At 40.3% G+C, this 15,988-nt stretch overlaps 1 protein-coding gene across 3 annotated transcripts in view; it reads right to left on the bottom strand.

The window, feature by feature from the left end:
- LOC126236900 (lysine--tRNA ligase) overlaps nt 1–15,988 on the bottom strand; it is a 69,071-nt gene that overhangs the window by 40,827 nt on the left and 12,256 nt on the right. For all 3 annotated transcript variants that reach the window (XM_049946546.1, XM_049946545.1, XM_049946547.1), the window contains exons 4-6: nt 14,534–14,814; nt 12,840–13,085; nt 163–325 (exon numbers count right to left, since the gene is read on the bottom strand). In XM_049946546.1, the coding sequence (XP_049802503.1) occupies nt 163–325; nt 12,840–13,085; nt 14,534–14,814 (690 nt within the window). The remainder of the gene's footprint in view (nt 1–162; nt 326–12,839; nt 13,086–14,533; nt 14,815–15,988) is intronic.

The raw sequence follows: 15,988 nt of genomic DNA, 5'->3' as shown, positions 1-15,988 counted from the left end.
TAGAATATTATAAAAGAAAATAATCTGGAAATTAAGTCATTACATTAAAATGTTTGCACGTGAGTATTTCCACTGCTTATAATGTACGTGAGAAAGTGGAAATCACCAGCAGGAATACTTTCCTTTCATAATGATCATAAAAATAACAAAATCTCTACATACCTGATACCATGCTCTCAGTAATGAGCATTAAATCATTGTAGTCTGCATAAGCCATATAGAATTCACATGTAGTAAATTCTGGGTTGTGTGTTAGATCAATACCTTCATTTCTAAACTGCCTTCCAATTTCATAAACACGGTCAATACCACCTACTATCAGCATCTGAAATACAAATTAATGTTCAAGAAATTTACAACTGTAATGTTTAGAATCTGTAAAAAATTGGTAATTGTTTCTGTCAGAGCTATCTATTATTAATAATAATAATAAAACTTAGGCTGCATATCAACACAGATCCTGAACTGTAACATTAACTACAAAAAATTGCCAAGAGTTACAGCAGGTAGCAACACTTGAAAATTGGAACCTGTGGTGTCACCGCCAGACACCACACTTGCTAGGTGGTAGCTTTTAAATCGGCCGCGGTCCGTTAGTATACGTCGGACCCGCATGTCGCCACTGTCAGTGATAGCAGACCGAGCGCCACCACACGGCAGGTCTAGAGAGACGTCCTGGCACTCGCCCCAGTTGTACAGCCGACTTTGCCTGAGCTGGATTACTGACAAATACGCTCTCATTTGCCGAGACGATAGTTAGCATAGCCTTCAGCTACATTTGCTACGACCTAGCAAGGCGACGTATTCAATTGATATTGAGATTCTATTAATGTATCATCAAGAGCGATGTTCTACAAATGTGGATTAAAGTTAAGTATTCCAGAAGCTACGTACTTTTCTTTATAGCATTCATTACGTATCCTGTTTCAGACCTCACGCCAGCCTGCGCGAGTTTAAGCGCGTGCCTTTCGGCTTCCTCTCATTGTGTCTAGGCTGTCTTGTCTAGACACAACAGAACCTTTATAATGGCAGCCATAATTTTTATTTACATTTGAGTGCCGTTGTTGCGTTCACCCACTTTTTCACATCTACACTACCTGATCATAAATGTCCGGTCACTCCCATGTAAAGCGGAATTGATCACTAGAGCTCATGAGAGGGCGACCCACTGATATATGAGTATTGAGTTGTGAGTACAGATGCATAACGGTAAAACTGGTCAGTCAGGAGAGAGTGACCACAAATGTGGACTAGTCGTTCCATGTCATCTGGGTAACAAATCCACGAGAGACATCTCAGCCCTTCAAGAACTGCACAATTTGACTGTTGGTGATTTTATTAAGTGGGCACGTGAAGGAACAACCACAGCTAAACCAAAACCAGGCATACCTCATGTACTGATGGACACAGATTGTCAAGGATTGCAGGGAGTGGTTGTAAAAAATTACACAAAATAATCAGCACAAGGAATCACTTATGGGTGATTTCATCTCAAATCATACAGGCCATGTCAACTTGTAGTCATGAATTTCTCTAGCAAATATATATTTGACCTCTATATCATAAGTGTTAAGAAACAAAGTATTTTCATTTTATCTTAATTTTTGTAAATGGTACAGCCCTTTGAAAAATGCATATTTTGTAAATAACTCTTAAAACTGTACAGAGAGAGAGAAAGAGAAAGAGAGAGAGAGAGAGAGAGAGAGAGAGAGAGAGAGAGAGAGATAGTGTACTGGAGACCTGAAATTTTCCCACATGCTAGTTGCAGGAGTGTGCAATGTAGCCGGGTGCTGAAGTGATGACTGATGAAGCATTACACCTTCAGGATGCTGACAATGATGTAAACTATGCATTTTCGAAGGGAGAAGAGCTGGTGAAGAACACAGTAGAGCCAGAGAGATTTGTTACAGAGGTTAGGCACTGGGTCATGAAAGGAATGACTCATCATCATATCTGGAGGATTCAGAGACAGGCCATAGCAGAAGTAAAATCAGCCACATCCCAGAATACTGACGCATTAGTTGTTCATTTCGACTTTGCTAAGAGCTGGTCTGTTGCTTTGCAGAACAAAATTCGAAGTTAACACTGGTGCACATCACAGATATCAATATTCACGTGTTGCTCACTTCCTTGGAACACCATACTACTCTTTGCTTCACTCCGTTTTAGTTCTCCAAATCTTTCATTGTTTTTCCCATCTATTTTTCACCGCCCTCTCTCCCCTCTGTTACGTACAATGCACTTAGCTTTTCACTCTTATTAACTCATTCATGATGTTTAAGCAGTAATCTCTGTCTGCATATTACCCTTCTTCCACCTTTAAGCTCTCAGGTTTTCAAATCTCGTCCGATGCAGTCCCTGCCAATCAGTGTTTCCTTCTCCTCCCATCTCCCCTGATCCGCAGTTCTGGGCGAGTTTCCCGAAATCTACCCCTTCTCCTAGATGTCTCTGATCCTTTTCCTTCAACGTTTCTGTCTGTACAGAATTTATAGTCGCAGGAGATTTAAAAATCAATATTATTTGTCATGCTTCATTTCTGACTGTATCACTATTCAACATAAGAATAGTACAAATGTTAACATTGCACGATATGTAAATTCTTCCACGTCTGCCATTGTCCCACTCGAATTTGTAACACGGATAGGATTTAAATGCGGTAACAGTGAACACTGAAGAATATATGGCGTAATGTTTGCATTTATATTATTCTTATGGCGAACAGAGTAAGTGATTAATGACTCATAGGAACCACCTCTAGTCACTGGTAGAAAAACATCCAAGACATAGCATCTGTCATATTGAGGTAAAAACTATGCTTGCCAACTGGGTTTTCTTAGTAGATTTTTAGCGAAGACTTCAAATGTATGAATAGCAACACTTAAAATTTAAGAATGCAAATAATTACGAAATTAAAAGCAGAAATATGAAACAAAATTTTATTAGACTTAACACAAATTTTATGAAATGTTTAAAATAAAAATTAGATAATTCTTCATTACCATCACTCAATTCCTTATTGCTCAGTTCTTCATACACCACATTGCACTTGTGACAAACGTAAGACATATTATATTTTCTGTTTGTGTCAGTTGTCTGTCATTTTTCGAAAGCCAGTCCCTGTACCCATGTACAAGTGTTTAAGCTTTGCCTTAAACAGTTTATTCAATGAGATACCAAGTGGTTGTAGAATTGACATCATCCCGCCTGGAATTACTGCAAGTCCATTTTGCTTTCTAATAATTTTCTTTTTAGTGCAGGTGTTGTATGGCCTGTGTACAAATCTAACACCACCAGATGGCGTAAACCAAGCATTGCGCCAGTGTGACAATTCCACACAAGCCCAAAACATTCCAGCACCGTGTCCTAAGAACCACCCACTTTCATTTCCTAATACAATTACAGATTTTGGAAACACTTCTGATATCAGTTAAGCTTTTCGCTTGAAAACTGTGAAAGGGGTAATTTATGTCCATTTTCTGTGCAAGTGAGCTGATGGGCACCTGCTGTTTGTCCATATGGGAGGGCAGAAGTCAAAGACCGCATTCCACCAATCCCACAATACCTGTAACTGCGGCAACAGCCTGATATTGCCAAACTTTCATCCCCAGCATCACAACACTTCCTGCATGCACTGAGTTTGGGTATCAAGCAACTTGTTGTCCTATTTGTTGTCACACCCTGTTATTTGTTTGTTGCCATTTTTACTGTTGCAGGAGCTATTATTTTATTTGTTGTTACTGTTGTTTGTTGTGCGATACTGAACAATGTCGGAAACAGCTTTCTTAAATGTTACGAGTCAAAAAGCTCTGTGTTATTCTCTTGGCATGGGGACTGCTGCACAATATCAGTCTACAGAACTGGTTTGCATGTTACATGGCCACTTTGAGACTGAAAAACTTCACGGTGGCCAGGTACTCTCCATTAACAACGTACTTGACAGAACAGCTACAGCTCTGAACACAAACAAAAATGCTATTGTGAAGACTCATCATCATCATCATTATCATCATCATCATCATCATCATCATCATTTAAGACTGATTATGCCTTTCAGCGTCCAGTCTGGAGCATAGCCCCCTTTAAAATTCCTCCATGATCCCCTATTCAGTGCTAACATTGGTGCCTCTTCTGATGTTAAGCCTATTACTTCAAAATCATTCTTAACCGAATCCAGGTACCTTCTCCTTGGTCTGCCCCGACTCCTCCTACCCTCTACTGCTGAACCCATGAGTCTCTTGGGTAACCTTGCTTCTCCCATGCGTGTAACATGACCCCACCATCTAAGCCTGTTCGCCCTGACTGCTACATCTATAGAGTTCATTCCCAGTTTTTCTTTGATTTCCTCATTGTGGACGCCCTCCTGCCATTGTTCCCATCTACTAGTACCTGCAATCACACTAGCTACTTTCATATCCGTAACCTCAACCTTATTGATAAGGTAACCTGAATCCACCCAGCTTTCGCTCCCATACAACAAAGTTGGTCGAAAGATTGAACAGTGCACAGATAACTTAGTCTTGGTACTGACCTCCTCCTTGCAGAAGAGAGTAGATCATAGCTGAGCACTCACTGCATTAGCTTTGCTACACCTCGCTTCCAGTTCTTTCACTATGTTGCCATCCTGTGAGAATATGCATCCAAAGTACTTGAAACCGTCCACCTGTTCTAACGTTGTTCCTCCTATTTGGCACTCAATCCGTTTATATCTCTTTCCACTGACATTACTTTCGTTTTGGAGATGCTAATCTTCATACCATAGTCCTTACATTTCTGATCTAGCTCTGAAATATTACTTTGTAAACTTTCAATCGAATCTGCCATCACAACTAAGTCATCCGCATATGCAAGACTGCTTATTTTGTGTTCACATATCTTAATCTCACTCAGCCAGTCTATTGTTTTCAACATATGATCCATAAATAATATGAACAACAGTGGAGACAGGTTGCAGCCTTGTCTTACCCCTGAAACTACCCTGAACCATGAACTCAATTTACCGTCAACTCTAACTGCTGCCTGACTATCCATGTAAAGACCTTTAATTGCTTGCAAAAGTTTGCCTCCTATTCCATAATCTCATAGAACAGACAATAACTTCCTCCTAGGAACCCGGTCATATGCCTTTTCTAGATCTATAAAGCATAGATACAATTCCCTGTTCCACTCATAACACTTCTCCATTATTTGCCGTAAGCTAAAGATCTGGTCCTGACAACCTCTAAGAGGCCTAAACCCACAGTGATTTTCATCCAATTGGTCCTCAACTAATACTCACACTTTCCTTTCAACAGTACCTGAGAAGATTTTACCCACAACGCTGATTAAAGAGATACCTCTGTAGTTGTTACAATCTTTTCTGTTTCCATGTTTAAAGATTGGTGTGATTACTGCTTTTGTCCAGTCTGAAGGAACCTGTCCCGACTCCCAGGCCATTTCAATTATCCTGTGTAGCCATTTAAGACCTGACATTCCACTGTATTTGATGAGTTCTGACTTAATTTCATCCACCCCAGCTGCTTTATTGCACTGCAATCTATTGACCATTTTCTCCACTTCCTCAAATGTCATCCTATTTCCATCATCATTCCTATCCCACTGTACATCGAAATCTGAAATATTACTGATCGTATTTTCACCTACATTGAGCATATCTTCAAAATATTCCCTCCATCTGCCCAAGGAATCCACAGGATTCACCAGCAGTTTTCCTGACCTGTCCAAAATACTTGTCATTTCCTTCTTACCTCCATTTTGAAGAGTGCTAATTACACTCCAGAATGGTTTTCCAGCAGCTTGACCCAAAGTCTCCAACCTGTTTCCAAAGTCTTCCCAAGATTTCTTCTTGGATGCTGCAATTATCTGTTTGGCTTTGTTTCTTTCTTCAACATAACTTTCTCTGTCTACCTGAGTTCTAGTATGTAGCCATTTTTGATACGCCTTCTTTTTCCTTTTACAGGCTGCCTTGACTGAGTCATTCCACCAAGCCGTTTGCTTCATCCTACCTTTACACACTACTGTTCCAAGACATTCTTTAGCCACTTCTAGTACTGTGTCCCTGTACCTCTAACAACTACGTCACTGAGTGCCTCATAAAAACTATCCATCTTATCTAGATCTGTCCCTTCACAATGCGAATATACTGACACAATCCTAATTTTCTTGCTAGATACTGTCAAATCTATCCACATCAGTCGTTTGTTTACATACCTTATTGCAACTACGCTGGGTTCCATTTCTTTCCTGATGTAAAGCCCTACACCCCATTGTGCTATTCCTGCTTTGACTCCTGACAGGTAGACCTTTTAAATAACTTCCGGGAATTCAGCCAGGTAACACTTTCAGCAACCGCCAATATTTCGGCGGGAGAACACCCCGCCATTTTCAAGGCAAACTGCAACGGACAGGCGGCGTACATGCAAATTTAATACCTCGGTTCTCCGACAGAAGCAGGAAAGATAACACACACACACACTGAACACTAGTGCCACCAAAGATGACCAAAGTCAGAGCTATCGATAGTGAGACTATGAATTCCAGGTGAGGCAGCATTGACTCTGTTCCTCAGTTTTTTGACAAGGGAGAGAGCCGGACTCCAAACAGAGTTTAAACAGAAACCTCCATCCCTGTTAACGAGGTTGCTTGCTAATTTAATCTCAACTGCCTCCCTAATGACACTGTCCCAATAGCTGGACGTGCATGCCAATATCTCGGTGTTATTATATAACATGGGGTGACCAGTATCCAAGCAATGTTCGGCAATAGCAGATCTATTTGGCTGCTGTAATCGTGTGTGCCGTTTATGCTCAGTACATCTGTCCTCCACGGTCCTGATAGTTTGACCAATATATGCCATGCCGCAGCTACACTCTTCATCAGTACACCCATCACCCAAAACACCGATATTTGCTATACAAAAATACCTGAAGATGCTTTCAGTTAAGTGTCAACATTTTGAATTGCATCATGTTTGTAGCTGCTTTCCCAGATTTCACTGAGTTTTTTGTTTGGATTCTTGCTAGGTTGATTTGCTTTGTGTTGCTGTAATTTTGGCGCGAAGGTGGAGTTTGTTCCCTAATGTTGGTGTGTTGTACACTGTTGCTGCATGTTGAGAACAGGATGATCCAGATTTCCTGTGCCCCAAAGGTAACCTGGAATAGTTTTTCTTCAAGGTAGTCACAGTATTACATGATCTAGTATTTTACTGTGGATACTTCTGTGGTCACAAGCAGTTGATGAAGAGCGACAATGTAGCTGCATGCCGATAATGATTTTTAAGAGAGATCCGAGGCATGAAAAATGATGAAGTAGTGTGGATTAATGAGATGTGGGTCAATTATGGTCATGTTGTCACACAGAGCTGGGCAAATGACACAACTAACGGAACAATGGCAATGGCAGAGGGTACAGATCTGAATGTCTCTCGAATGGTCTCCTGCTTTTTAAATCACAGGAGACAGGAAATTATCATGAATAAATGAACCACACTGTGTTTACAAAGTGGTTCGTAGGATTGCTAATTCAAAATCTGGAAACATCAACAGCTGTTGTTCTAGATGCTACTGCTTTTGTTGTTGTTGACTAGGCACTTACCATGGCAAAGCAACAGGAGGAAATGACTGACTGGCTTCAGCACCATAATGTCAATGGAAGTGATAACCTTATAAAGGTGGAGCTTATGGAACTAGTATCCCTCTGTAAAACACCATTCTCTATGTATAAATTCTATGAGCTGGCAAAAACGTATGGGCTTACAATCGCTAGGCTCCCACCTCACGACTGTCATTTCAACTCGAGTGTTAATATGCATCCAAATTTAAGATTAAATTGCCAAAAATAATAATAAATTTGCCCTTTCTGTAGTCTTAGCACTCATGAAAGAATCTGTTAGGAATATCATCTGTCAAGACTGGAAGGAGGCCAACAAACTTTCAGAGAGCATTAAAGAATGGAGCTGTTTTGGAAAATGTAGTGGAGGAGATGATTCTTTCATTAAATAATAGTGGAGGAGAGGATGCTTTCATTAAATAACAACAGTGTCAGTCATAGTGATACTACAAGTATCTGTCTAGCGACACGAGTGATGTCAGAGGAGTTTTTCCTCTTTATCACCATACAAATGGAGTACAGACAGATTCAGCTGTATGTTTGAAGTGTGCAACAGCTACATAACAAAATTACATTTTTGTAAGCTCTGAAATTTTAACCAATTCCAAATGAAGCCTGTCAAGAATTCTGTCCATACTGTACAAAATAAATATTTACAACAAAGGATAGTTGCTACTCACAATATAGTGGACATGCTGAGTCACAGACTGGCACAACCAAAAGAATTTCAGAAAGTGGGCTTTCGGCCAACAAGGCCTTCACACACACACACACACAACCAGAATCTCTGGCTGCTGCTGATCATGCACGTGTGTGTGTGTGTGTGTGTGTTTTGTCTATTTCCTATGACGGCATTGTTGGCTGAAAGCTTACTTTTTCACAGTTGTGCCTGTCTGCGACTCAATATCTCCGCTATATAGCCTTTCATAATATTCTCATATTCCATTCTTGTTTGAAAATAAGTATTTTTGTTTACAATATAATTATTGCAGTACTGAAATAATTTTTTTTTTATTTTTTAAAAAATACCACTTTTGATCTTTCTCCCAATACTGGTTGCAATTTTTATGACTCATTTTCTCAATGTGATACAAACGAATAAATCTTATACTTTTGTCATATTACTAATAAATAGATGGATCAAAAATGTTAATAACAGGTTAATTATCAACCAAGCAATTTGTTTCTCTTTATGAAATCATATGGGTGACCGCTTACTACGAAGCACACCACTGAGGGACATATTTAACTGAAATTATGTCATGTTAGATAACTCAGAGTGAGTTCTGAATTGGTGTAGATGAAAATTTGATGTATTTTCAAGATTTCATTCTTTTAATGGGTTTACATAACTCCAATAACAAAAATGTTTCTTGGATGTCGAAAAATCAGTAACACCATCAGACAATGCATTTTTGTAAACTGTCTACATATAGTCTAATTTGTTGCCACAAATAAAACTAAAATGAAAGCTTACTGCAGCTCTTTCAGAACACAATGATGCAAGTTCCATATTTATAAAATGAGTAGTTTGAGAGTTCAAACAAATTGAACGACATGTCAGATAATGTGGGAAACCTGTACAGGAGGTGGCAATTCTGCTCGGTGTCTCCATGTGCTGTTGGTGAAGTGTTAATCCTTAAGTAATTTTGAACAAACAGACTGAAGAACATTGCATAGATTGCATGAAAGGCAAAGACCACTTTTGGAAAGTTGGGAAGATTGTGGATATGATGTTCCTCAATTCCAAGTATCATGGTAAACAGTCAAAGAGCTGGCAAAGGATAGGGTTTAGTTGTTCCAGTCCAGTATAATGTTAGGTCATGAAGGGGGTTCTCTTTTGCAGCTGGTTCTTAGGGGTGGTCAGACTACAGGTGTGTGAGGAATGGAGCTGGTAATCTGTCAGTGAACTAGGCTTGGGTGATTGCCTGTCTGTGAAGGCCTTAGTAAGATTTTCAACATCATGGATTTCTTGCCCACTTGTGGGCACTCACTACGGGAGTGAATTTTTTGGTATGGAAGCAAGGATGTAGCCAAAGGGGAGTGGGGGATCCAGGGGGTCCAGCTCTCCCCCATCACCTACATGAAATTACACACGACTTACTTGTCGTGTACTCAAATTGAAAGATTCATGGGACAATCAAAGTTTCAGTCAGAGAGCATTGGTGCAGTGTATATGTAACGTAGTGCAACACTGATGCGGGTGTATGCCCACTGACATGTGGGCAACGGATCAGTGTGTCATTCATGAATTTCTGATGGGCATGGGGTAAATGTGGAAACATTAATTATGGGGACATTATTACCAAACATGTCCACACAGGACCAATGTGCTGTTATTCTTATCTTGGTTACGGAAGGACAAACACGGGTAGACATACATTGGAGAATGCAGAATGTATATGGTGAGGCAAGTCTGTTGTAAACCACACCATTGTAGAATGGTGCGGTAAGGAACACAGCTGGCCCAGGACACCGCACATCCCATATCACAAATGTCATAACGCAGACATTACATCAATTCAAGTGGAAGACATTTGAGCATCTGCTCTATAGTTCTGATCATTTCCAATGAGATTGTTATACCTTTGTCCCTTAAAAAAGACGCAGAAGGGTCAACGATTCCTGTCTGATGAGGATATGCAGCATGCAGTTAAAGACTTCTTCAAGCAGCAGGACACAACATTTCACCAAATAGCTACCTTCAACCTGGTGTGTCAGTAGAATGATTGCCTCAATACCCATGGGGATTCTGCCTGAATGGCACACCAACTGTACAGACTTTCAAATCAAAGGTTTTTAATGCCCTTGTATTTTCATGTTCAATCATACAACAAAAAAGGAATACTCACTGTGGACAGTCAACAAGGCTATCAACAGGCTTAAATTTCTATATATTGATAGGACTATTAGCTATTATCTATCCCTACTTTAACCAAGACCAACCATTGTAAATTGTTTACTATACTTGAATCCCAATGGTTGCATTTCTTATATAAAAAAAAAAAAAACCGCTCAATATTTTAGCAATAGCTTAAATGGTAAAATATCGCCTAATCTGGTCATCCAGGTGGTACTCAGTTATTAAAACCAGTTCAGATACTGAACACTGGGGACAGGTTTGTGGAGAGCACAAGGGTTATGTGATGACATTACATTCTATAGTTCGCTTGTTTCTTACAGATTCTTTTAGTGGGCTGCCTGAAGTTGTCCGAGCTGACTGCCCCCCCCCCCCCCCCTCGAACTTTTGTGCAGAATATACTTATGTTCTTGTAATATAACTTAGGCTACGAATTCCCTACACAACTTTTTGTTGTGATGCTTTTTTTATTTTATTTGAAAACAATGTACGATGACTAGTTTTTCCAAATTCTCCACCGAGAGGTATACCTCTGCGCCTTGAAGTGCTGAGCTAGCAATCCTTGGATTCGGGAGGCAAGGTAGCTTGTCATGAAGGCGAATAAAAGGAGGTGTAGAATATTGTTGATGTACCGCTATGCTGTACAGGTACTGCAGATGACAACCAAAGGGGTCCTGCTGTGAAAAGAAAGGACACCCCAGATTATCACTCCTGGTTGCCGGGTTGAAAGGTGGGTGACAGTCAGTATGGTATTTCAACGTCATCCACGACTTCTCGAGACATCTCTTCAGCCTGGAATGCCATTTACTGGGGTAGAATTGTCTTCAGTGATGAGTCCCACTTTGAACTGAGCTCTGATGACCAGCAAAGACTTGTCTGGGGATGCCCCAGACAGTTGTGGGACACCAACAATACTGTCACCCATCATAAGGCCCGACAAGCAGGAGTGATGGTCGGTGGAGCCATTTCATTTCATAGTAGGACCCCTTTGGTTGTCACCGCAGCAGTCTCACAGCACAGCAGTATATTGAAGATTTTCTTACATCTCTTTTTTTGCTCTTCATGGCAAGCCATCTTGAACCTACATTTCAGCAGGGATATTTCAATCAATGTATTTGGGTGAAAGACCTTTTTTCGATTACGAAACTAAGTCACAATTACAGGGCAACTCGAGTGTGAAGATCTGTGAATTTGTTTGCAACTGCCTGTACACCGACAGTTTGCACCAGATAAAAATTATATTATTCCTTCAGTGTGTCAAAAAATAATTAAATAATACCGAAAACTTGTGAAATGTAAAACCAAATAACACACTGTGCAACTGCACTGCCATTTTGTGGCGCATTTATAGTTTCCCCCTTTCGAGCTCAGACAGCGTGCTGTAGTGGTGGGGGAAATACGCAGTGAGGCTAAGCGCTATGACGCTCATGGCAATGCATGGTTAATGAGCAAAATTCTTGGATGTCCCTGTTCTGGATGATCTATAAACACGATGGCATGTAAGGATGCCATATGATTGCCCTTGGCCATGCAGCAAATTTGTTTGTATATTTTCCACTCAAAGGAGAAGTAGCTATGAGTGAGGATGTGGTTTGTTACATTTATAGAATGAGGTGACAGGTTTAGAGATGAAAGGATGTTGTGGGAGGTAGTATCTGACAGCTGCATGGTCATGAGCGTAAGGGATCTTGGTGTATGAGGAGGTGGCAGTAACAGTAAGGAGTATGGATCCAGGTAAAATGGAAATGTCGTGTGGCTAGGGCCTCCCGTCGCGTAGACCGTTCGCCTGGTGCAGGTCTTTCGATTTGACGCCACTTCAGCAACCTGCGCGTCGATGGGGATGAAATGATGATGATTAGGACAACACAACACCCAGTCCCTGAGCGGAGAAAATCTCCGACCCAGCCGGGAATCGAACCCGGGCCCTTAGGATTGACAGTCTGTCACACTGACCACTCAGCTACCGGGGGCGGATCCAGGTGATTATGGGGTGGAGATGGTTGACAGACAGTGCAGGAAGTGGTTTGTGTCTGGGAGTCTAGACCACATGCAGCTGGTTGGATGGAGGTGTTTATCAACAAGAGTCACAATCCTGTTAATGGATTACAGTAACCAACTACAGTGAGGTGCCTATGATTGTTGAGTTTATGGATTTTGGAAATGAGTGATCAAGTGGAAGCTGTTTTGGATACAGAGTTCATTTTCATAGTTGTGTCATCAATAATTAATATTACAAAATATCGGGCATTTCATGTTTCTGCATTGGAGATGATCATAACAGTACTAGAAGGATAATCTTTACAATGGAATAAAGTAAAAGTGTACACAGAAAACAAATTTCTCCAATCTATTTTTCTGTGTTGTTACCTCTTACCTTCAGGTAAAGCTCAGGTGCAATCCTCATGTACAGGTCCATATTTAGTTCATTATGATGTGTAACAAATGGCTTAGCTGTTGCACCACCAGCAATCATATTCATCATTGGAGTTTCTACTTCTAGAAATCCTAAATTATCTAAAAATCTCCTCACATATGAAATAATTTGTGCTCGTACATGAAACTTCTGACGTACTTTTTCATTCAAAATCAGATCAAGATACCTCTGGCGAAACCTAGTTTCCTGTTAAAAAGAAAAACAAATTATGAGAAACATGCAAGCCTGAACTCAATAATTAGATTTTACAAACACTGAGTACAGGACAGCTGTTCTAAAAAAAAATTTACACACAGTGCAACAACCAATTGAGCATATAGAAGTTTTGTGAAAGAAGCAGCACTTTTTATCATATGGTCAATATTTTCTATAATTTTCTTTTGCTAAAGGTGTCCTACATGTTGTAGCACATGTTCTTTTTACTGTCATATCTTGCATCTGAAAGCCTGAATACGAAAACTAGAATGTTTTATTTTTGGAGTCTACTTTAAATATAGGGGAGGAAGAGGAGGTAGGATTTTAATACCTATCAACACACTGGTCATGAGTTTCTAAGCTAAATTATTCCAGCACTTGCCTCAGGTAAGGTGCGAAACCTTCTTGATAGTTGATGGATGGTAAATTTGATCTTCACTCTTTCTTAGCATGAGTTTAGAGCCATAATCACTGTCACTTCATCCCAGTACAATCAGATTAATGCTACACTCTTCCAACATTTGACTAGCATGCCAGTATCTTACAAATTATAAGTTATTTTTGCAGTGAAAAAGAAAAACGGAATATGTATGGTTATGAGGCATGCATATGATGAGGATAAGTAATTCAGAACCCCCAGCCACAAGTTAAATATAAAATCAAAGTAAGGACTCAATACAATTTAAGGAATACAACAAAAACATGAAAGTCCTTGGTAAACCAAAAGATTGACAGTAATCTACAATAATGAAGGAGAGGATTGGGATGAAGGCTTAACATATTGCTGATACCGAGTTTGTTAGGTTGAAGATTGTCAATTGACAAATGTAGGGAAATAATGAGTTATGGTCTTGCGTAAGAAACTGTCACAAAAGTAAGCTGACGTGATTTACAACACGGACTGAGAATGGCTGTGGTCTCACTGGTAATTAAATAATGACATACTGACTGGAATAACTTGCTAAGGAGGCAGGGTGGTGGGAGAACAGCATGCCAATGATGAATGCAGTAAAATGCATGAGTGTGAGAGAAATTGGGAAAGGAAGTTGGAGTATTTAAAAAAATGCATGGAGATAGACAGTCAGAGATGGAGATAGATAGAGTGATAGAGATAGGGAGAGGGAGAGAAGAAGAAGAAGAAGAAGAAGAAGAAGAAAGTCAACTATGATCACAAAAACCATGAGAAAAAGAAAAATCTTCAAGCAGAGTGACCATACGGTGAGTGATATCCCTGCAGTTGATGGCATTTGGTGGCTGTGTAAGCAGTTTACATTCCTACTAAAAAAAAAGCATTAAGTTTTAGTGACCTTTTCCTTTTTGCACAAATGGAAACAGTGACAATTAATGCATTACACACAAAATTTCATAACAATCTAGCCCCTTTAAGGGCTAAATGCAATTTTCTATAATCATGTGAAAGCCATTTACTTTAGTCTCACCTTGTCCTTTAAACCAAAGTGTAGATGTGGCAGCATATGAAGACATGGGGACAACAGTTTAATTTGTCTTGGTATTATTGAGAGTTCGCCCTTCTTGGTTTTACCTGGAGACCCAACACAGCCAACAATATCACCACGTCTTATTTTACCTGTATCCTCAATGAACTTTTCTTCAGAGGAATACAATTTTGCATTTGCCATAACCTGAATTTTCACACCTTCCCCCCTCAGGTCATAGAATATTAACTTCGCTCCAGATTCTCTGATAGCATGAACACGCCCTGCAGGAAAGAAAAAAAAAAAAGTAGCGTTTTGGGAGAAATTGTCACACCTTGGAGAAACTAATATAATAGAGGGAAACATTCCACGTAGGAAAAATATATCTAAAAACAAAGATGATGTGACTTACCAAATGAAAGTGCTGGCAGGTCGACAGACACACAAACGAACACAAACATACACACAAAATTCAAGCTTTCGCAACAAACTGTTGCCTCATCAGGAAAGAGGGAAGGAGAGGGAAAGACGAAAGGATGTGGGTTTTAAGGGAGAGGGTAAGGAGTCATTCCAATCCCGGGAGCGGAAAGACTTACCTTAGGGGGAAAAAAGGACAGGATGGATATGTGTGTGTGCGCGAGTGTATACCTGTCCTTTTTTCCCCCTAAGGTAAGTCTTTCCGCTCCCGGGATTGGAATGACTCCTTACCCTCTCCCTTAAAACCCACATCGTTTCGTCTTTCCCTCTCCTTCCCTCTTTCCTGATGAGGCAACTGTTTGTTGCGAAAGCTTGAATTTTGTGTGTATGTTTGTGTTCGTTTGTGTGTCTGTCGACCTGCCAGCACTTTCATTTGGTAAGTCACATCATCTTTGTTTTTATATAAACAAAGATGATGTGACTTACCGAACGAAAGTGCTGGCAGGTCGATAGACACACAAACAAACACAAACACACACACAAAATTCAAGCTTTCGCAACAAACAGTTGCCTCATCAGGAAAGAGGGAAGGAGAGGGAAAGACGAAACGATGTGGGTTTTAAGGGAGAGGGTAAGGAGTCATTCCAATCCCGGGAGCGGAAAGACTTACCTTAGGGGGAAAAAAGGACAGGTATACACTCGCACACACACACATATCCATCCACACATATAAAGATACAAACAGACATATTTAAAGACAAAGAGTTTGGGCAGAGATGTCAGTCGAGGCAGAAGTGCAGAGGCAAGATGATGTTGAATGACAGGTATGAGTGGCGGCAATTTGAAATTAGCGGAGATTGAGGCCTGATGGGTAACGGGAAGAGAGGGTATATTGAAGAGCAAGTTCCCATCTCCGGAGTTCGGATAGGTTGGTGTTGGTGGGAAGTATCCAGATAACCCGGACGGTGTAACACTGTGCCAAGATGTGCTGGCCGTGCACCAAGGCATGTTTAGCCACAGGGTGATCCTCATTACCAACAA

This window comes from Schistocerca nitens, chromosome 2, assembly GCF_023898315.1.
Source record: "Schistocerca nitens isolate TAMUIC-IGC-003100 chromosome 2, iqSchNite1.1, whole genome shotgun sequence".
In the NCBI taxonomy this organism is placed as follows: Eukaryota; Metazoa; Arthropoda; class Insecta; order Orthoptera; family Acrididae; genus Schistocerca; species Schistocerca nitens.
Note: the sequence above shows the minus strand (reverse complement) of the source record. Positions and strands in the feature narration are given on the sequence as shown.